The following is a 24854-nucleotide window of genomic DNA, read 5'->3' on the forward strand; positions in this document are numbered from 1 at the left end:
CTGTTTCAGTGTTTCTTTCCCCCCACAGTAAAAATGCCTTATTTCCTATCCTACCCTCAATGAAAGGGTTAGGTTCCATGGCCAACTTTAAGGAACATGATTTTGGTTGTAGTGGTAAGAGAAGATTAAGGCCTGTATATGGTCTGATTTTGATTTCAATCTTATAAATTTTAATGGGCTAGGGCAAAGTGAAAAATGTTGACACATCTGATACCTAAGACACTTAATGGCAGTTATACTTTCTAGCCATTAAACTAAATCTTTTGCACTTTTTAATGCCCAAGCTATTGCTTTAAATAACTTTAATAGTAGTGAATGGTTTATAAATGTGTTTATTAAATGTCAGTAATTTTTACAAGGCAAATATTAATAGCAAAAGGCAAAATGTCTGCAAAGTATGTACAAGAGTAAAAAGCTTTACTAGCAATTAAATCACCTTATAAAATCAAATTATGTTTTCCTCTTTTAGATCTCTTCTAGAAATAATTTATTGCCAATCAAACTAAAATACAGATGGTAAAATTTACAATGATATCAGATGATATTTAGTCCCTGGAGAGTTATAAAAAGTTATATGTATAAAAAGTCCCAAGCCACAAATACTTTTATACAGAGCTAATACAAATCATGTTTTATTTGATACAGCATCTATTACGGTTGTTACAAAATATATTTTTAGATAAGGCTTCTTATGGTAACTAAGCTCTCATCACTGTAAAGTACAGAAAAGCCATTTAAAATATTTTGCAATTCAGTTACCTGTTTTCAAGTAAAAGGCAAAGGATATGGTAAATAGCAATTTGCAGCAATGTTGCATAATATTCTAAGAACTAAACCATTTTTTTTTCTGGTACCATTAAACAGGCATAGTTGTTGAGTGGTGCATGTTCATTACAACATTGCTTTATGACAAAATTTTTTTCACAGATTTAAAGCAGTATCTAGGCAACAATCCTATAATGTGAAAACCAAAGTCACAAAGAAGGTTTATCATGTCCTCATTGGATTAAAATCTTAACCATGGATCCCATTATTTGACTTATCAGTGTACAGTGCCTGGCACATAGTAGATTGCCTAATACTCATTGACTGAAAATTTCCATAACAGAATCATTGGCAAAATAGGCTAAATTATTAGAATTTTTTACAACCTCAAAATGCACTGCTTGAATCTCTTAAGGCTTAAAAGAAATAAATTTTGGTATATGAACAGTAGTGGTATTTGGAACCAAACAATTTAAACTTGAATATCACAAAAGTGAAATCTCATTTGAAAATGCTAATATACATTCAAGTACAGGTAAAGAGACTGCAAAAGATAGTGGTCTGCAAAATGTACCTCGAATGATGTTACTACTTACAACACCAAGTCTAACATTTAACTTGATGGTAGTTGGAAAATATATCTAAAGTTCAAACAAAATCCTCAGATTCATTTCTATATTTCCATCTCTATTATAAGTTTATTAGGCCTTGAAATCGTACCATAACAGGTTTTTCTACAAACCTTGTTATTAAATATTTACTTATGTTTAGTTCATGGACTTATCTGTTCCTTGATGTAAACCTTTAATAGCAATATACTCCCTTAATGTTTACTAACTATCATGTAACTAAGTATATCTTGATACAGGGTAATAAATTTCTTTTTTAGGAATTAACATAAAAAATCAAGCAGCATAAAAGATCTACTTCAGGGGTACATTGCAAGTATTGAAATAATGGGAAAAGAAAACAAGGCTGACCCAGTATTTTTTTTAAGAAGCAAAACAGGAAAAACAATTTTCAACAAGAAAGAACTTAACAATACTTCTTCATTTTAGATTTCAAAAAATAAAATTAAAACAAATGTGGCTTAAAAAAATTTCAGGGGGGTTGTTCATTACCACTTTTTGACTGATAAATTCATGGACTCAAGAAATTCATAGTTAACATTAAAATTCAATCTCCTCCTTATACCTGTATATACAAAGAACACACATTTTTAAAATCTGCAAAGGAAAGAATCTAGCTTAAATTTCTAGATTTTTTTCTTTTATCCAAATATATTATGTTATGAAAATGGCAACTGGAGGGCTTTCCAAAATGGTGAACTTAAATTTCAAAATATGGAAGAACATAACTTAGTAAGTTTGTTCCGCATAAATTCTGAGGGAAAAACCACAATGAGAAAAAATATATATTGATTTGAACAATAAATTAGAAGTTTTGGTTTACCCAACCCTTGTCCTACAAAAATTATAAGACATAATCTAAACTAGTATAATTCCCAATCACTCCCAATACTGATTTTATGGAATATAACTTTAAATGTGTACTTCAAAATACTTACCCAATCTAACTGAAAAAGTATTTTTAAAATCCACTAAAAGGAATCATATAGTAGAAAACTGTTACACAAAGTTAAATCAATTAAATTTTAAAAAACAAAATTTTACATCCCCCTAAACTTCCTTTTCTTTTCTCTCTCTTTTTTTTTATTCTTTGGCTGAAAGTACTTTCTAGGAAGGAAAAAAAAGGACATTTTTTACAATTGAATCAAACATAAAAAACTAAAAGGTTTGGCCTAATTTTGAATTTGATACATCAAATGATATCATGAAATCACAACATACAGTATTTTGATTGGCACAAGCATATCACCTTGGATTTATATTTTCAGAAAACTTAAAAGAAAAACTATGTATTGTAAAACCAAAGCCCAATTTTTTTAATATTGTTTGATTTAAATAGCAACATTTTGTGGAATACATTTCTCCAATGTCATTAAAACATTCTAGGGACATTTTTTGAGATTTAAATTTAAAAAGCATTCAGGTTTACAACCTCAGTTGTAAAAGTCAATAAACATTATATAATATAATGTAATTAGGCACATATTACCAAAAAACAAATGAGACAGGCTTAAGAAACCAAACGCTCTAAGGCACAATACATTTAAATTGAATTGTTAAAAATGAATGGGCCAAAAAAATTTAATTTGGCATATTAAAAAAATAAATAAAACTATAAGCAATCTCATTTATCCTGTCCCCTAAGTTTTACCATTTTCTTCCCTATATAGTGGTATCTCAAAGGACCTATAAGTTCAGTACTTCAAATATTAAGATTCCTTCTTTTAGTTTAAAAAGATATGTAAAATGTGATTTAATGGTTGGACTTATAGTTCCACTATAACTATTATCAAATTTTAAAATAATATCACTGAAAAAAAATCACATTTCAATTTGTAGAATAAATTACTTCACTATCAATATTATTCTACGGCAGGTATTACTAACAACTTTTAATGGCAGTTCAAAAAATTAAGATTGCTTCAAATGGGCAAATTTTAGTAATTAATCTTATCTTTTTAGCAAATATTTATGGCTCCAATAATATGTTTTAAATATGATTTAGAAAGACTAAAACATTTTTCTTAATATATTCAAAAACATTTTAGTCTTCCCTAAAGTTAATGCTTTGTTCTGACCATCTAATAAAACTTATCGAATTATAGAGTAACTTACTGTTGAAAAAGTCTAATGTGAATATATTTATTGATATTCACTAGTGAAAAAATTCTAACCCTGTGAATTTTAAACAACTTCTTAAGTTAATTTTGGCAAGAAGCACTAGATGTGGAAATACTTTAGACATGCATGGAAACCACTATACAATTGCATTATAATGTAAGATCATAGATCTAGAGCTAGAAGGGACCTCAGAGGCCCATCTAGGAGTATATGTTTGAATGTTCATGCATTACCACACTGAAATACTGAAAGGTAATAATTACAGAATAATGGTGATGGGACCTGAAGTCAAAGGAAATCTACTTTAACAAGACTGTCAAGAAAAATCCCTGTTTAGACAGCTCACTGTGGAAGTTTTAAACTTAAGCCAGACAGTTTAGTGAACTCAGCCCCTGAAAGACTTGATGATACATAGTTTTAACCACACATTCAAGGAATTTCTAATTAATAAAATACCTGAGAAGAGTCAGCTACAGTCAAGTGATCTATGTCACAGTCTTAATCACAATTTTAAAAAAGGAGAAAAACAGTTTGATTAAAAAAAAAGTATCGTGCATGTTTTTCTAAATCCAAGTTCTAAGACTACATATAACCTAAAATACAGTATTTTTTATTGCAACCACACCATTCTGATCATGTTAACAATGAGTGCATTTTTAATAATGAAGCTATTTAGTAGATGTACATTTCAAAAATAATAATTTTTAAAGGAAGCAATGAGGAATCAAATTTAATTTAATCATAGAGGTTTCTGAATTATAAAAATGATAACTTCTTAAAGCAAATGGTTTAACACTTAAATGTACCTAAAATAATGGCATTTCACAAATAGAAATTAGGCAACCATGTATACGTTGTGATTTTTGGACAGATACACTAAGAATTAATAATGATAATTCCATCTAATGATTTGTTGGATATATAGTTTGAAGGGGAAATGGCAATCCATAGTAAGTTTCAAACAAACACAAAAATGCCTCAAAGACTAGAGTTACTGAAATGATCAAAATAGCAAATGAACAGTATCTATGAAGTTGCAATTGTATTTTTTAAAAACAGTAAATCACCAAAATCATCTGAGACAGGATTTAAAAGTCTGACAGTTAAACAAATGAAAGAATTCTGAAAAGGCTTTTTTTATTCTAAAAGTCATATTGCTAAGTTGCAAGCAGCTTTGATTTACTATTATTGCCAGAATATTCAGCACATGGTACATTATTAATATATCATCATTAAATGGGAACAAAGAAGAGTTAGATTACATTTCATTATTTACTTTTGACCGAATTACTACTTGGGATTTGTTATTGGCTTTCCTTGTACCATCTGTGAATACTCTTTGATTAGCATCAAATCAGAAATGCTTATGTAAACTTTAGAATATTACAAACATTACTTTAAAAAGCACAAATTTTTTAAAATGTACAACCAATATGATATATTAAAAAACAGTAAGGCCAAATCTGTGATAAGCCCATGGAATGCCATCCCTTGGATCAAATCTTCTCCAACATTTCTTGCAGTTTAAGAAGTCACTGCAAGATAGACAAGATACTACTGAATGTAAGGCAAAAAAGACAACCTTATTTGTTTTTAAGAATCATCTTAACCACATACCTACAAGTTAACAGCTGCTACAGAAATATAACTCAGACTAGAAAAGTGAAAGCGATTGAAGCCTGAAGTTAATTGAGGTCTGCTACAGAATTACAATTTGATTTAACTTGAAGCTATAGTGGAAAAGATTCAAAGACTGAATCTGAGCAGAAGTTGGCAATAATGTGGTATTAAGAGCAGCTTTCAGCCACAAACCAAAGTCCACAGAAGACAACTATGGTTTTCCAAAAGTCTGACACAGGATTAAGGTTTTTTAGCCCTGTTGTAAACTGCTATTTATAAAAATAGACAACAACAACAAAAATCCCAGAAAACAAACAAACATAAAAGAGTATTAAAATAAAGTCTTTTGCACATCACTGTAGCATAAGCTGTTTGAGGTTATCATGAAGGATAGTATCCTTCACATCACGAAAAACAAGTCGAATATTTTCTGTGTTAATAGCAGTGGTGAAATGATGATATAAAGGCTTCTGCTGCTGGTCCCGGCGTTTGTTACGGAAACATTCCACCAGGAAATCTTGGACGTCTCTTAAGCAGTGGGGATCCCCTTCAAATTCTAGGAAATAGTCTTTGATGCTCACAATTTGCACTTTTTCCTCAAGCAGGTCTGTCTTATTTAAGAAGAGAATTATGGAGACATTGCTGAAAACTCGGTTGTTGACTATTGTTTCAAAAATGTTCAGAGATTCTGTGAGGCGATTTGTCAGTCGATCTTCCATAAGCACCTGGTCAAATTCACTTGAAGATACAAGGAAAAGTATTGATGTTACACTGTCGAAGCATTCAAACCAACGTTTCCTTTCTGATCTCTGACCACCCACGTCAACCATTTTGAAAGGAACATTTTTAATTTCAAAGTCATACTCATGGATGCCTTTGGTGGGTCTCCGTGCAAGCAGAATATCTTGCTGTGATGGAATGTAATCCTAGAGGAGAAAGATTATATTTATCATTTTAAAGTCCAATGAAAATTACCGTGATTCCTGATATACTTATTAACTTATAATGAACAAATGTCCTAACAAAATTATATTTATCCAAATTTTTGCTTAATCCTAAAGTATTAAATTATCATAATTACACTTTAATATCTCTTAAAATATTTAAAAGCATCAATATGGATGCTCTGGCAAAAAGAAATACCATAAATCATAAGTAGTGTTACTTATTTCATTAAGGAAAGATAATACTATTCTCATAATACCACTTCTTATTCAATGACATACATTAGCTTTCTACTAAACAAACTTTTCATTCAAGATTCCCAAGAATTTCATCAATTGCTCCTTTCATATATATATATATATATATATATATATATATATATATATATATATATATATATATATATATATATATATCCAATTTCACCTTTCAATATTCTTCTACACATCTAGTATGTGTGCTAAGCTAATGAATAATCTTTCCTTTCTTGAAACATATCCAAACCAGTCCTGCTTCTATTGTTGTACATTTCTTTTCTATCTTCCTCTATACAACAGATTTCAATTAATTTTTGTGGAATAAATGTTATTCTCAGTGTAGTCTACTGCTATTATAGTAAAACTGCCCTTTCAATTCGGGTTTTTCATAAGAAAGATGATTTCTAAACCTAAAAGTTCAATAAAAATGTGAACTGTCATTATTATACATCCCTCAACTTTCTAACTCATGTTAGAGTAATACAGGATTAAAATTTTCTAGTACTTTCCAGTGCTGTCTTCTCTGGTATCATATTTATTAGTCAGTTATACTGAATAGATGTTTGCAGAGTTCAATATAGTTTGCCTATATACAGAGCTGACTTCCTCAAACAATTAGCCAAAAGAAAAAAAATTTTGAGCACTTCCTATTTTATTATATAACCTCTTTCATAGATTCTCTTAAAATACAGTAGAACAGGCAAACTAAACCACTCCAATAATCTGCTTATGTTATTTAACAGGGTCATTCTCTGTCAATATTTTTCTATAACTATACCACATCATCGTCATCATTCTACTATTGTGCTTTTGAATAAAGATGCTAATCAGACTAATAAGAAAATCAGAACCAGAGCACATGATCCCTATTTTTCAATACCTTACTTTATCCTTTTCCAAATATTATATCATAATAATTAGTTACACTGTTGCTGTAAGATAACTATCCTGCTGAAATGACAATAGAATGAATATAGTCAATTTAAAATTATTTGTACTTATGTAAGATCAAGAACATGGAATAATCCAAAGTATACAAAATTAGCTTAATTTTGTAAATTACATTTTAAACATAAAAATAAAGTTTTCAAAGTTACATATTGTACCAACTTTTTTTTTTATCATATTGCACTGTTATAATAATCTAAAGGATTTACCTTAATGACTAATTAAATAATTAATTAATGATTACCTTAATTATTAATGATCGAATATAAATTACTTAATGAGCATCTACTACATGAACAGCACTATGAGGGTGATATCTTACAGAACTAAGTACATATCTTACAGAAGTACGATATGGTTCCCTATATCTGAGATGACAACCTATTTGGATAGATAAGACTAGTAGTAAAACAGAGGGAGACAGTATAAAATTATTTAACTGAGTGCTAAATAATATAGTAAAAAACTGTAAGTACTAGGGAAATTCTGTGAAAAAGCAAGAGCTTGAAGAGACCAGGCAGGGTTATCAGAAAAATTCTGGTATGTCCAACTATTGAACATTTGTTTGAATAGGTGCAATTACTACAATGAAATATTCCCAAAGAGAAATCTTTATTTTCCCCACCACATATACAGAAATTTACCCATTTCTATCCCTGATAAATACACATTTTTTAGTCATTAGGATATAATTTTTTGACTCCTTTCTAACTTACCCCTATATTAAATGCCATCAAAAGTTGATATTCTTTTTCCTTGAAATTCTACATTCTTCCTACACATCTCTCCATTTCCAATGTTATCACCCTAAATCCAGGCCTTTATCTCCTCATACATAGATTACTGGTATTCTTTTCTCTATTTCTGCATTCATACTTATCCTGAAACCACTGCCAAATTACCTATATTCCTTGCTCAAAAATCTATAATCGTTTCCAATTACTTAATAGTTCAAATACTTTACTTTTTTCCCTCTTTATAATCCAATTGCATTCTCCCTGCAACTATATTTCTTATTACAGTGCCTACTTTGTATCTGTCTACTTATTCATGTTGCCTTAGAAAAATATATATTTAATTTTTTCCTACCTTGACCCAACATTGACTTTTGCTGATAAACAGGAAAAAAAGACAATAGCAATTTTACTATACCTGCTTTAAGGCACAAATTATTTTTTTCTAAACATATAACTACTACTTAACATGACTTATATGGTGACAGGCAGGTCAGTTCCTTTCAGATATCAAAGTTTCCCTCTCCATGTATCTTTTACCCTTCTCCCCTCTTTCATTTAAGTAAATCTTACATGTCTTTCACAACTTAGATCCAATTTCACATGTGGCCTTAAACTAGCCTTTCTATAAACTACTATTACTTAATGTATGTTAGTTTTGCTTACCTTGCTAAGATTATAAATTCCTTAAAAACAAGAACTTTATCTTACCCTACTTTTGGATCTCTACGTAGTGCTGAGCAAAGAGCAAAAGGTAAATTAGAAATAAAAACGAACACATTGCTCTGTCTTGTACAATAAGCAAAGAACAGTCAACCAATCAGAAAATTTGGTAAATCTTACTCTTTATTACAGGTTTCCTATAAAAGTTCTAAAGTAGCAGGATTATGCTACCCCTTGCTTAGGTCCAGAAAAAAAATTTGTAAAATTCTTTTTTCCATAACTTGCTTTTTCTTTTAGAAAGAAATTTCTAGAATAATGGTTGAAAATCATTTAATTATTACTAGGAAAGGAAATAAAATTCTCTTACTTATTTATTCAACTAAAATAATAATCACTTATTATTTACAAGGAATTGTTCTGGTAGCTAATACCATTGAGCCAGGTTATGGGGCTAGATCAACAGTACTTAATATAAAAGTGAAGCTCTCTTGAATGCATGGGAAATACACAAAAAATCAAATAAGAAGGACAAGAAAAACAATGATCCTGAAATGAAAATATTTTCATTCAAAAAGTGTTAATATCAGTTCACCTTCTAGGCTTTCTTTTCCTATTTTATAAGTACATAGGGCAATAAAGTAAAACATGAATGTCTTTTCCCTTTTCAAATGTGCTTTTGGTTTTTTCTTTTTTTGAAACTTCTTTCTTTAGGAGTTTGAAAGATCATAGCTGTAAGTAGGGTATTTATTTTAATACAAGGTAGGAAGTTTCACAGAAAAGAATCCAAGAAAAGATATGTAGTATATAAACTATTTTTACTTCCAAACAGGATGCTACCACTTACCCTGATATGAAGGTACAAGTAATCATCTTAAGACTCAGCACTACCCACCTAGAAAGGTACCTCTGTTCCTGAGAGTAAATACAGTCCCTCCTGGGGGACCAAGGAATAAAGATCTAGAAGCCTTGATAGAGATCAGAAGAACATTCTACTCTCTAGCCTTAATCTGTAGTTCTATTGATACTCTGGCATTGGACTCATTCCCCCAATTTTTAATAATCTTTTGCCCCTCTTTGTATTTCCAACCCAGTGATGGGTGAATCCAAGTCTACTAAAGGGCAACCATCCTCCACAATCTCTGCTGCTAATCTTCTAATCCTCATTGATCTCAATGATACTCTTCCAATTTCTTGTTTCTTATTTGCCTGTCCCTTCTAATGTGCCCACTGGAATTCCTAATGTATAAAACTTTTCTTAATTTTAATTCTCTTCCCTAATACTTTTTCCATCTTCTGAATTTTGCTGAGACCTTTAGGTCACTTCAATAGTAGTTACACTTTCTCTCGACTCACTGGGTGAGTTAGAACACTTTTTGCCCTTCACTGTCCTTTAACTAGATATAACTTCTCTATTGTCACTCAGTAACTTCTTCTCCTTTAAAGTTCAATCTCTTCAAATCTGTCATGCTTATCAGATTCTGGTAGTTATTATTTACCAACTTCCAGGCCATTCTCATTCCTTTCTCAGGGAATTCAGTTCCTGGCTCCCAATATTACTCTCTATTCCAATTATTACCATCTTCCTAAGGGACTTCCAAAATTCATAAAGTTCCTTCAAATAAATACCCTAGTTTTCCAGTTCCTCGTTTACTTGACTTCTAAACATTCCATTTCAGCTTCACATAAGGATGGCCACATTATTAATCTTGCTATTATCCTCAAGTGGCTCCATTTCAATAATGAATTCCTTTATTTGATTAGCATTTCCTATCATTCTATTTATCCCTGTGCCTTTAGCTCCTCTCAAATCTGCTTTTTGTCCTTACTATGACCTGTAGTAACTCTCTTAACAGTATTTTGCCACAATTTCACCCCTATCCTGGGTCAATTCTTTCCTTCCAAAATTCAAATCCAATTGTGCTAACTTGTTACACTACAAATTTCTGCTATTCTTCCCTAATTTTCCATCCCACTCCCCACAGGGGCAGTTTCAGATCTCTTCTCCCCTCAAGCTTCCAACTCTCCTTCAATCTACTATTTTTTTCATCTTAATTTTAAAAAATTAATTTATTGATTTTAAACTATTTAAGTTTAGAACATTGCTATTGAAAACAATTTTGGGGGGGGTATTTACTCACTCTTCATCTGACCATTCTTCCTTCTCTCAGAGTCCCTTGATTTCATCCCTAACTTACATTTGAAAAAAACTCACATGAAAAAGTCTTCCTTTCCTTCAGTATCTGAAACCTCTTCCCCCCTCTCTTTCTCTCTCTCAACTTCAACTTCTCCCTATCTACAGATTCTTTCCTTGTTACGTAAAAATATGTACAAGTCTTCCATATCCATAAAAAATCCTCACTAGGTCCTATCATGCCTGCTACCATTTCTATTATCTCTCCTTTTCTCAGCTAACTTTGGAATTTTTACACTAGACTTCTCTTATGCTTGCATTCTCTAAACTTCTTTCGGAGTTTCTCACTTTAAAAAATTGCTCTAAATCAGCAACAACTTTTTAATGTACCAAACCTAATAGCTTCTGCTCTCTCCTTATCCTCCTTGACCTTTCTGCAAACTGACAGTGCTGACCACACTTTTCTCTCTCTCTGTACAGTCTCTCTTCTCTGCTTTTTCAGGAAACTGTCCTGTCCTCATTCTTCTCCTCTCCTTGTTTCTTCTACCTGTCTTACCACTTCTCAGTTTCCTCTGATGTTTCACTATTTATGGAATACATGATGTGTATTCTGTGGTATACTGTGGGTGTATCCTAAGGCTCTGTCCTGAGTCTTCTTTTTTCTATATATTCTTCCATTATGTTGATCTCCTCTATATAATTATCTATATAGCTGTCTCTCAGATGTATTTTGGCAGTTATATTTTCTCCAGAGCTCTAATCCAAGATCACCAACTATCCATTTGATTGTTCAAACCTGATGTTCCAGAGATATCTCAAACTCAGAATTTCCATAATAGAATACATTAATTTTTTCCTCCAGTCTGCCTCTTTTCCCAAACTATTATTGTTGAAGGTACCACCATTCTCCCAGTTATCCAGGTTTGTAACCTTGTTGTTACACCCTCAACTCCTTTCTCTCACTTATCCTTGAACACACCACACAAGACTAATTCCTTATTCTGTGCCTTAGCACTATCAAATATATACTCTCCTCACATCTGCCCTTTGGAATTTTTAGTCTTCTGCTTAAGCAGTACTTAATACATAAAGCTTTTCCCAATTCCCTTGTTTTCTAGTGTTCTCTGTGCCACAAATGCTATTCTTTATTTTGAATATAATGTTATATATGTGTGTGTGTCTGTTGGTCTAACTACATACATATATACACACACATGCATGTATATATTCATATTGTCTGCCCCATTAGAAGATAAGCACCTTGAAGGAAAGGGCTGTTTCACTATTGTCTGTTTCCCCAGTGCTTCACACAGTGCCTGCACAGTAGGCAATTAACAAATACTTGTTGACTAATGAACCAAGATATCTATATGTACTCTGAGGTGTTAAAACTTACAGATTCTCCAAGTTTATCCAAGTTGTCCAGAAAATACTTTACAGATTCCCCCTAGAAAACAAAACCAAAATGAACATATATTAATGCCTCTTTAGGAATGGAAAACTTGATTTCACAATTTCTATTACCCAGTCCTGCTGCACACAATTAAAATATATATTTAATCACTAACATTGAACTGAACATTCCCTTCCAAAAACATTAAAATCTCACATTCCATAAAATATATTTAAAACTCTTACCTTCTTAGAATCAATATCAATTCTAAGACAAAAGAGCAATAAAGACTAGGCAATTGGTATTAAATGACTTGCCCAAAGTCACACTGCTAGGAAGTGCTTCCATAAAATATTGAAGCCCCAGACAAAGACCATGAGCATTTCACTAAAGGGGGAAAAAAAGGTCAATTTGTCTTAGAAAGTTTTCTACTTGGCTTTTAAATTTATCCATAATATGCATACATAATCTTTTTATAGGTCTATTTATGAATTTAGAGGAAAAAACAACTTCTGAGATAAACTCATACCTAAATTTAAGCTTACTTCTTTTTTTACCTGAACTTTAATATCTCTGGAGTAGAAAAAAGAGAAAGTACCTTGAGAAGATGGGAAGACATATTAAAGTTAAAACATTTAAAAATTTAAGTTAAAACTTAAAGCAAAGACATATCTTTTTAAGTTATTAATAGTGCTACATACAAGCTCCATTTCTCTACTTTGCCAAAGTGGCTATCCTTTCAGAAGTACAGAAGTTTTTACTAGATTTTCATGCCACTAATTATTGCTAAGCTAGAAAGAGTATGTCATGATGGATATAGAGTCTTCCTTAGAACCAAGAAGAACTGGGTTCAAGTTTCTCCATTGATACCAACCAGCCCTAAGGCTATAAAGAGAAAAGACAACATGGCCTGCATTAGTTTCTTCACCAGGGAGTTTTCTATTAACAATGAAATCACAAGCTCAGTCCCTAATCTTTCCTATATGAAGAAAAAATAAGAATCTCTCCAAAGGATCTGAAAGTTCTGGTCATCTTTCCAGGAAACATCACTAAGATGATTTTGGAAGGTGAGAACAACAAAAAAAATTCATAAACTATTTTAATCTTAGTTTATAGATTGTAGAGATATAAACAGAATCTTATTTTACAAGTGTTAAATTATATTAACTAATTCCAAATGATGTTAAAGATTTTAAAAGATATCTATCTATCTATCTATCTATCTATCTATCTATCTATCTATCTATCTTAAGTGATCCTTTGAACTATGAACAGTATTATCTACATTTTATAGATATGGAAAAGAAGGAGGTAGCAATTATCTTCTGAACTCCTTTTTATATACCACCCTATCAAACTCCTGACAAGTTGTCTACAGGTCCCCAGGTCTTTTTTTTTTTCTCAAAAGAGTTCACAACTTGGCTCATACCTCTCCACTCCTTCCACTCCCTCCCTTGTTGTTATGAGAAGGAATTCTTTTTTTTTTTAAACATACTTCAACTTCTATCAACCAGCAAGTAAATTTGTCAGCTTATATGACACCCTCTACTGTTCAAATGTTCCAGGTTTATGATAAATAACTCTGAAATACCTCTATCAGATCTTAACTAATCACTTCATCTTTCCCTATTCCCTCCCAAACCTATTCTTCATCTTCCCTTCAAATGCTCTTTTTTTTCATTCATAATCTTGACTCTAGTTAATGTGGTCAACTTTACATTGTCCTCTACTAGAAAATATTTTTCTCCTTGTTCTATTGCAAGTCCTGCCAAACTCTGACCCTGGACTATCCTCACTCTCTCTTCCTCTGATCCTTTTAAGGTGCTGAAGGAAGTCATATAACAATGTTGATTATGTTTGCTACAAATATTGTTATGTGACCTAAAGTGGTCCCTTATGGCCATAAGGCCATCCTGTTATTCTTTAATTTTAGTTGACTCTAGAGTTCTTTAGAAAACCAACATATCAGTAAAAGATAATATTCTGCCTCCCCCTTTATGCAAGAAAGAATTCCTCAATCATTTGTTCATCTTATTGTTACAGCTAGAATTTCTAGAAGTAAATGTAATAACGGTAGTGATATTGTGAATCTTTATTTTACTTCTTGATCTTACTAGAATGGTCTCTAGTATTTCTCTATTACAAATGTTAGCTCTTGATTTTAGACAAATAGCATCTTAAGGAATGGTTCTTTAATTCTAGTATTGTTTTAAAAGCAGGGGCACGGGGGCATTAATTATCCTTTCTTGTCAAAAACTTTTTCTTCATCTACTAGTAATTTCTGCTTTTTGTTAAGATCCATTATTTTCACTGAACAACTGAATTTTCTGGTATAATCCAAACTTACTGTATGATCTTTTAAATATTTTGTTGAAGCCTCTTGGATAACATTTTATTCAATATTTTATGTCAATATTAATTAGAAATATTAGTCTATAAGCATTATTAACTAGAGATCTATAGATGCCTGAGGGGTTCATAAACCTGGGGGGGGGTCCTTATTTCGATAGAGTTCATTTCTCTAAAAACTTTCAAAAAAAGACAGAACAAACAAATCAATGAATTTGACTAAACATTATACAACAAAAATATAGAAAGCAACCCCATCAAACTCCCAACTAAATGGAAAAAACAAAATCTGAAAATTAGAGAAAATTTTGAAAATAACAAAACTTTTAAAATGATAAATTAGGACATAGGTTTTGTTTTTAAAAATAAATGAACCATTAGCTAATCTGATAAAAAAAAAAGTTAGCTGCCAGAGCAACTATAATCCTATTTGTTTTCTGTACTTATAACATTATTCTGAAAAAGGTCCTCTACCACACTATGAAAAAGGTTCTTCACACATCATAAAAGAAAAGGGTGGGGGCAGGTGGGTAGCTCAGTGGATTGAGAGCCAGGCCTAGAGACAGGAGGTCCTGGGTTCAAATCTGGCCTCAGACACTTCCTAGCCATGTGATCCTGGGTAAGTCACTTGCCCCCCATTGCCTAGCCCTTACCGCTCTTCTACCTTGGAGCCAATACACAGTATTGACTCTTAAGAGGAAAGGTAAGGGTTAAAAAAAAAACACAACAAAAACAATAAAAAAGAATTGTTAAACTACCTCATTATTTTCCAAGAAAGGTAAGGTAAGGGTTATGAGGAGAGGAGAAGAAAGGAGAGGAGAGGAGAGGAGAGGAGAGGAGAGGAGAGGAGAGGAGAGGAGAGGAGAGGAGAGGAGAGGAGAGGAGAGGAGAGGAGAGGAGAGGAGAGGAGAGGAGAGGAGAGGAGAGGAGAGGAGAGGAGAGGAGAGGAGAGGAGAGGAGAGGAGAGGAGGGGAGAGGAGAGGAGGGGAGAGGAGGGGAGGGGAGGGCAGGGGAGGGGAGGGGAGGGCGGGGGAGGGGAGGGGAGAGGAGAGGAGAGGAAAGGAAAGAGCTATGAACATTTGGAATAGTTTTTTTTTAGACGTTAGTTTTTATCATTTCAAAGAAGGAGTTTGAAAGTATAACCTCTTTCTCTATTTTTACAATTTATATATTCTAGAATGAATTGTTTTTTTAGAAGTTACTATTATTCTTATAAATCTTTTTTGGTCCTGCAATTTTATTCTTTATGGCATATTCAAATTTTTTTGCCTGAGACTGAATTATATTCTTGGTCTGATAATTGGTATATCCTAAATTTTTGCAAACACTAATCTATTCAATTGATTAATTGGCATATAAATGGGGAAATGCTTTAAAATAATTTCTTTTATTTCTTCATTTCTTGGGATTTTTTTGATATTTGAAAATGATTTTATTTTAAAATTTCATTTTAGATAGTAGCTAATATTTATATCGTGTTTTTTAAGGCTTGCAAAGTGCTTTACAAATATTATCTCATTTTATCTTCCCAACAAATCTGAGTTGGATGCTATTATTATCCCCATTTTAGAAAGGAGGAAAATTAGGTTTAAAAAAACTTACCCACAGTAAGATAGCTAGTGTCTTGAGCCAGGATTTGAACTTGGGTCTTTCTAACTACTAAACTTTTATTCACTATCACCTTCTTGCTCTAGCAACTAGCTGATTATGCCATATTCGCTAACAGTTCATTTATTATTACAATATAACCTAGCACTTAATTGATCACTTAAATGCTTTTATTTTCAGTTTTAGCTATTATTTTCAAATTTTGTTTTTCTGTTTAATTGGGGGTTTGATGGGGATGCTTTCTAAATTTTTTGTTTTATTATTAGATGTAATAAAATTAATTTCTTTGTTTTACCTTTTTTTTGTTTTAAACTCTTACCTTCAATCTTAGAATCAACATTGTGTATTATTGGTTCCAAGGCAGAAGAGTGGTAAGGGCTAGACAATAAGGATTAAGTGAATTGCCCAAGGTCACACAGATGAAAAGTGTATGAGGTCACATTTGAACACAGACTTCCCATCTCTGGGTCTGGCTCTTGATCTACTAGCTCTGAGCCACCTAGCTGACCCCCATTGTTGTTATCATTATTACCTAAGCATAATGTAGTTTCCCCACCTTTACTTTTAAAACCATGTCTTATTTTTATTCTTACTTTGAGATTTTGGCTGTCTTTGCTTTTCTGAATTCACCAGAAGCATAATACTGGCAGTTCTATGTTTCAAAAATACAAATTTGTTCAAATTTAGTACATGATTGATATATATGGGAATAACCTGAGCATAACTCAAATTCTGAGTTTGCTATTGTGCAATTCTCCCCAAAACAGCGATAATGAAAAAAAAAACTGCACCGTTTTATAATAACTCACAACCTTTCCAATGGATGTCTATTTCCACAAGCAAACTCTATCATGGTAAAGTGACATAATAAATATATTGTTTATCTTTTGGAGCAGTAGAAGTTATGATGGAGAAGGGCTGGTCTGTACCAACCCAAATACATCCCCTTCCTCCAGGGCCCAGAGTTTTAGGGGCCTATAGCTGGAGTGCAGATTGAGTAGCAGCCTTAGGCCTAGATTCAGCCACTATTTACTTTAATATTCATGTATTTCTTAATAATTTAACACATAACTATAAAACCCTTATTTTCCATCTTAGAATCACTACAAGGTATTTATTCCAGAGCAAAGAAATTTGGCTCAGCAATTGAAGCAATTTGCTCAGTCACACAGCTAGAAAACATTTGAGGCATATCTGAAGCCAGGGCCTCCCATTTCTAGTCCTGGCTCTCAATCCAGGGCCATCTAGCTGCCCCAAGGGTTGTTTCTTTTTTCTTTTCTTTTCTTTTCTTTTCTTTTCTTTTCTTTCTTTCTTTCTTTCTTTCTTTCTTTCTTTCTTTCTTTCTTTCTTTCTTTCTTTCTTAGTCCACAAGCATTTACTTTTTCCCAACTATTTTGATTTTTAAAAATATTTGTTTTTTCCTAATTATTACATGTAAAAATACTTTTAAACATTTTTTAAAAATAAATTTTGAGTTCCAAATTCTCTCCCTCTTTTTCTCCCTTTTCTCTTCCTTCTCTGGGATGGCAACCAACCCAACACAGATTTTGCATGTGCAGTCATGTAAAAATGGAGATTTGAACCCCGGACTTCAATTCCCAGAAGTCCTTGGTAGTTCCCAGAATTCCCTAAAATCTCACCGGGGATACCCACTTGGGCAGAGAACAAAATGGGTATTTAAACTGACTGTACTGCCTACCACTCTCTCGGTTTCGGCTTCTAGGCACACCCAGCTCTCTACCTAACAGGCAAGATGTAGGTTGCATGTGCTTTCTTATTTTGTATTTTATTTCTTAATCTTTAATAAACCTCTAAAAATATAATACTTTTAGCAGAGAAACTAATTTTAATTTTAAGTCATGTAAAACATTTTTCCATATTAGTCTTTTTTTTGTAGAAGAGAACTTGAACCACCAAACAAAAAACAGACAAAAGAAAATAAAAAAGTGAAATATAAAAAAATAATAATTTAACACATATAAAACTGTTATTGTTTTTTTAAAAAGGTTTCTGTATTTTTTAATGCGTTACTAACAAAGTTATTGAATTGTGCTCTAATTCCATTTTCCTCACAACCTCTGTGGTTTTTATTATGTAATTTTGCATAGCTCCATGCTTTCTATGATTGCTAATTTTTGTATCAATATCTTAGAATTTGTTCTATTTTCTCTTATGTCCCTTTTCAAAAAAAAATTAGGTGGAGGACAAGAAGGAATCTTATCATCTTTCTTGTCAAAAAATCAATACAGTGAATCTTATCATCTTTCTTGTCAAAAAATCAATACAGCATAGTAAACTCACAGGTAGGCCTTGAATTTGTAACTCCTTGACACTTGAAAACAGTGGGACTTTAAAAGAGATACTTGTCTATTCTCTCCTATTATAATCTAAGCACTTCATCAGTTTAAATCTTTCCAGTTGTTCAAATGTATTTACCTTTCTAGGTTTGTCTTGACTCCTTTGTATTTCACAGTTTCTATATTTAGCTGAGCTCAAACTGCCTTTTTGAGCACTGGCATTCCAGACACTTTTTTTTTCAGTACCACGAGTGCATGATCTTCTATTTAATGTTACTAAACCTGCCTTTCAACAGATATAGAAAGAACACTAGAATTTATCACTAAATGGAGAAGGGAAGGGGGGGGGGGAAGAGAGAGAGAACACACATTCTTCAAGAAATGTCTAATATACTGTTGTGCTCAATGGAATAATAAACTGGAGGAATTCCATGCAAACTGGAACAACCTGCAGGAATTGATGCAGAGTGAAAGGAGCAGAACCAGGAGAACATTATACAGAGACTGATACACTGTGGTACAATTGACCGTAATGAACTTCTCTACTAGCAGCAATGCAATGATGATCCAATTCTGAGAGACCTATGAGAAAGAGCACTATCCACATTCAGAGGAAAAATTGTGGGAGTAGAAACACAGAACAAAAACAACTGCTTGATGGGACGATGGGGATATGATTGGGGATATAGACTCTAAATGATATGGAAATAGGTCTTGATCAACGTCACATGTAAAATCCAATGGAATTGTGTGTTGGCTATGGGAGGGGGTAAAGGGAGGGAAAGAACATAATTCTTGCAACCATGGAAAATTACTCTAAATTAACTAATTAAATACCTCCCCCCCCCCAAAAAAATGGTTATACTGGTTCAGAGTTCCATCAACAGTGCAATAGTGTACCTTTTTGAGGTAGCTTCAAATCTGGCCTCAGACACTTCCTAACTGTGTGACCCTGGGCAAGTGACTTAATCTCATTTGCCTAGCCCTGGCCCTTTTGCCTCAAGAGTTGTTACTAAGACAAAACATAGAGGGTCTTTTTTTAAACAGTGCCTTTTTATCCACAACCCCTCTAATATTGCTTATTTTCATTTCTCGTAATCTTAAAAAGTAATAATATTTTTTTAAAAAAGCAACTCCAATAGATTCCTATTGATTCTAGGATGGAATAACCTCCCTACCCTACCCCCGTTGGGCTTTTAAAGACCTACATACTCTGACTCTAACCTATCTCTCCAGGCTTATTACATTTTATTACTTTTTATGGCACCCTACATTTCATCAAATCTTGTTAAATCATATTTAGCATTTCATATTCCATATCTAATTTCTCTGTCTTTGTCCCCTTGTTCCTTGGAATGCTCTTAGAATCAATATTTTCCTTCAAAGTTTTCTCAAGTTCCACCTTGCACACAAATCCTTTTCCAATTGTCCCAGTCAGTGTTCCTCTCCACAAATTCCTCTTCATTTATTGTGGACATAAATATTTGTTCATAGCTGTTTTCTATTCAAGCTTTTTGTAGAGCAAGGGCTGTTCTGTTTTTATCTTTGTATATCCTACTCCCAACACAGTGCCGCCTGACACATATTAGGTGCTTAATAAATGCTTGTTGATTGGCACCTGAACTGAACCTTGAAAAAAAGCTAGGGATTTTTTTAAATTATAGAACTGTTTTATTATTAAATATTAATATCAAATGTTTGATCAACATATTAAATAATACATAAGGGAACTGAAAGCTTGAAAAGGCTTTAAGTTTTGTTATCTATATATAGTCTGTATATATACACACATTTATGTTTATATAGAGAGGGGTGGTACAATGAATTTAAATGCTGCATTTAGAGGAAAGAATACCTGAGTTGAAATATAGCCTCAGACATTAGCTTTGTGATGGGCAAGTTACTTAAAAAAAAACAAACTTCTATTTGCCTCAGTTTCCTCATCTATAAAATCACAATAATAACACCTACCTCCCATGGTTGTTGTGAGGACAAAAGAAAATAATTTAAAAGTACTTAGTACAGTGCCCAGCACATAGTAAGCTCTATACATAAACATTAGCTACTTATCATCATCATCATTATCATTAGGAATGTGAGATAATCATATTACCTAGTGGATTTAAGCTAGGGATTTTTAGAGACAGAGATGAGGAAAGAATTCCTTTGAAGCATAAGGGAAGAGAGACATGAGGCAGAATATCAGGTACAGGGCCAATTAAATAGGTTTGTAGGGATAGAAGTGTGTAAGGGAAGTAACATACAACTTAGAAAAGTGGAACTGAACCTAGATTGTGAAGTTTTAAAAGTCAAACATAAGTTCATATTTTATGTTGGAAAGAGGAAAAAAAACAACAACCCTGGAACTTTTTGGAGCATTAGGAATATCAATTTGATAGTTGAATAAAAACTGTATTGGACACAGGAGAGCTTTAGGCAGAGAACTCAATAAAGAGGCTACTGTAGTAATTGAGATGGGAAATGATTCAAGGCCTGAGCTAGAATGGTTGTGATGAGTAAAGAGAATGTGATACGTATTGAAATATTTACTTTCCTAGAGATACCATTCAATTTGTTAAACTATATAATTTAATATAAGAATCAAGGCACAATCACACAGCTTAATTTTTGAAAATGAACCTAACAAATAAGATATTACTCTATTAATATTCTGTCTCTCATCTACCTCAAAGGGTTATTTTCAAGATCAAAAGAGACAATACACCAAGGGAAAAAATTAGTACTATAAAATGAAAGGCATTATTATTATTATTATCCAGAATGCTGTTTTGCTAAAGTATATAGATTTTCTTGGAGAAATCCTGTGCAATAGATGCACTAATAAACTACTATCCACAGAGCAGTTGAACTTTATATTAGTTGTTAAGCTTTTGGGAGTGTCTCAGTACCTATATTTGAACAGCTTCATGAAACTGAAGAGTTGTGGGAGTACTTAAAGAGAAATTATAGTCATGGACTAAAAGACCATCTAGTAGTCCAGTGATGTCAGTCCTATGGCACAGGTACCAAAGATGGCACATAAGGTTCCCTCCTCCCACCCACCAGAGTTTGTTACTAGAAAGGCAGAGGGACTTGGGCAAAGCTATTTCCTTCCCTTTCATATCACCTATCCCTCTGCCCAGAAGCTTAATAGAAATACACTGGGGCTAAGACGGGCAGTTCACAGATGGCAGACCTGGAGGGAAGCATAGCACTCAGGTCATTCCCCTCCCCCTCTTCACCTGTGCTGAGGCCATTCCTCACTTTACCAGCCCTCCATCCAGCAGCCCAATGGGAGCACTTTCGTGTTTGTGTGTGTGTGTGTGTGTGTGTGTGTGTGTGTGTGTGAGAGAGAGAGAGAGAGAGAGAGAGAGAGAGAGAGAGAGAGAGAGAGAGAGAGAGAGAGAGAGAGAGAGGAGAGAGAGAGAGAGAGGGGGGGGGGGGGGGTGTCTCATCAAGTCATTGAAATGGCACCAGGGTTCTCAAGAGCTATGTCTGTGGAATGCAAGCAATCTCTGACAGGTCCTGAATCAAACCAAAATGACTTTATAGATAAATCTGGAAATGGACTGTAAGGATTATCCCCAGAATGCTGGACATCAGATGATAAGACAGCAAGGCAGTACAATAGCTAGAGCATGGAACCTGAAATCAAATCCAGTATCAGATACATACTACCTGTGTGACCCTAGGCAAGTCATTAACTTCCATCTGCCTCTGTTTCCTCATTTATAAAAGAGTCAATAGCACCTACCCCCAGATTTATTGTGAGGATAAAATGAGATATTTGTAAAATGTTACTATCAGAACAAGGCTCCATGCAAAGGATTATGTCACTGGAAGTAGTACTGTATGTGACCAACCTCACCCAATGCCACCACATACACCATACAGTGCTCCTCTCACTGAGGACCACCAATGAAAATGAAAAAAAAAAAGGACGTGGGAAGTGTGCCCTCCAGACCTGTGATAATACACAATAAAATCCATACTTTCCACCCATCAACAAACAAACAAACAACAAAAAAACTTCAGGAAGTGGGGGGGGGGTTAAGGGGGGGCAGGGGAGGTGCATGTGGCCCACGGGGCCTTAGTTTCATGACCCCTAGGCTAGGTAATAGGGCTTAAGTGACTTGCCCAGGACCTCCCATCTCAAGACCTGGCTCTCAATCCATTGAGCCACCCAGCTGCCCTCCCCCCACCCCCAGATAAGTTTTGCAAAGCAAGTTATCAGGTTTGCCACAATGGAATGATATTTTTTTTCCCATGGCAACTCATAAGACACTATAGTGGGTGAGCTGTGATTTATATAATTACAAAGAGCAAGCAAAACAAACTCATGACTTTTTAAAAGGATTTTGAAACAAGGTGTTTTAGGAATATTGTTTGATGAAATATCAGGTACAATAAAAAGCCTGGTAAGCTTATGGTAGAGATTCTGAAAAAGCAATATAAAAATGGTTCTATAGTCAACTACTTTGAAAGTTCTGAAACCTTTGAGCTGTGTTTTCTAAAAAGTAAAAAGAATACTTTCCCCTCCCCTGCCTCAGCCAACCAATAAGTAGCCTGAGAACAGAGTAGTACTGGTATCCCTACCTTCTCTTCCCCTAACAATACACCAACAGCAGAAATTGGAGTGCTCTTCCCATTTCCTAATTCCTACCACACACAGTGTGTAAATTCCTACCACATACCAAATCCAATCTTTGCTTGATACTGACCTCAATCTCCCTATCTCTATTCTGTCAAAAGCAACCCACAGCCCCAATCTATTCCAAACACCTTGAAGCCACTACCTCTTCCCAAAATGAATTGGTGGAACTGTCTATCTCACTGTTACTAAACAAAGTTCATAAAAGTTTTTATCTTCTGCTCTGCAGTAGATCCTAAGTACCACTTGGCCTTTCTATCTACCATGAAGTTGAACATTCCTTTGTATACTGTCTTCCCTAATTAGAATATTAACTGTTTGAGAATAGGCATTGCCTCATTTAAAAAACAACAACAACATTGATTCCAAGGCAGAAGAGTATTAAGGACTAGACAATGGGGGTTAAATGACTTGCCCACCATCACACAGCTAGAAGTATCTGAGTCCAAATCTGAACCCAGGACATTCTGTCTCTAGGCCTGGTCTCAATCCACTGAGCCACATAGCTGTCCCCCCTCATTTTTATATATCTCTTATGCTAAGTAGATGATTAAGTAAAAAAAAAAATTCTACTTTATAATTCTCTTCACTCCTAATAAAAAAAATTATTGGTTATGAGACATCAGATTTAATTAATAAACTATCATATTCTATTTTTAGAATTATAGCAAAAAGGATACTTATAGATATGATCTATTTACCATCTTAGACATCAATTTTAGAACTGGCAAAATATTTCTTGATGGTGTCTTTACTATTCTTAAATATGGTGTACAAGTATTTATTTATGCAAGTAATGCTTAAAATAATCCAGTTTTATGAAATTTGCAAATAACATAGCAACTTTGGATATTCCTTCAAATTTATTCAAATAGGGAAAGGGTGAGTTTTCAGAGTTGAAGTGCATAATGTCAAAACATGATTGCCTTATTAGTTTCTTGGCATGACCATATCTCTTTCCCTTGGTTAATAATTCACAATTTTATTCCATTGAAATAAAAAGCATTTTGAAATGTTTGCAGAAAAATATCACATTTGTTCCTATTGTAAAATTCCAAATAAAAACCTTTATCAGGAGTATATATATTATTTAAAGTAAAGATTTTATTACTATATTTATGTTGACTCAACACTGCAATCCTGAAATAAAGCCTAATCATAGTGTATAATCATTGCATGAACACTTCAGGTCCTCTTGCTTTGACCACTTAGAGGCCATGAATTTTTGTCTTCTATAAGACAATTCTTCTTCTTCCTTCTACATTGTAGCTACTCTTTATGTCATTTAGATTTGTGTATATATGCCCAAATATTTTCCTACCAACCCTTTTCATTTAAGGGCTTTTATTTTTATGGTTTATTTTGAACATACTATCTTCCTAAATTAAGTATTCTAAAGAAAAAGCATCTCTTTGCCTCCCCCCCCAATAATGCTGTAGATGCATATAGCTGTTGTTAAGTAAAAGCTCACTGAATATAGTTGAGTAGGTAGGGTAAAAGTAGTGTTGGTTGGTGACTCTCAGTTAAGGGGAACTATAAATTTGTAAAACAGACAATAAAGATCTATAGCCTTCCTAAAGCACCTTAAGACAGATAATCTCCCAAGATCTGGCAAACTAAATGGTAACTATTCACTTCTATTGATTCATATAGAAACAAGTTAAATGGCTAGGGAAAAAAAATACAGATAGAATCAGTGAAGATTATGAAGTCTTGATCAAGAAACAAGTGATGAGGGATATA

The 24854-nt window shown here is 33.3% G+C and overlaps 1 protein-coding gene across 1 annotated transcript in view; it reads right to left on the reverse strand.

The window, feature by feature from the left end:
- Positions 1 to 316: 316 nt before the first annotated feature.
- The window catches only part of GNA13 (G protein subunit alpha 13), a 54982-nt gene continuing 30444 nt past the window's right edge, over positions 317 to 24854 (reverse strand). Inside the window, exons 3-4 of the mRNA XM_001370137.3 lie at positions 12210 to 12260; positions 317 to 6061 (exon numbers count right to left, since the gene is read on the reverse strand). Coding sequence (XP_001370174.1) covers positions 5489 to 6061; positions 12210 to 12260 — 624 coding nt within the window. The 3' untranslated portion in view covers positions 317 to 5488. The remainder of the gene's footprint in view (positions 6062 to 12209; positions 12261 to 24854) is intronic.

This window comes from Monodelphis domestica, chromosome 2, assembly GCF_027887165.1.
Source record: "Monodelphis domestica isolate mMonDom1 chromosome 2, mMonDom1.pri, whole genome shotgun sequence".
Lineage (NCBI taxonomy): Eukaryota > Metazoa > Chordata > Mammalia > Didelphimorphia > Didelphidae > Monodelphis > Monodelphis domestica.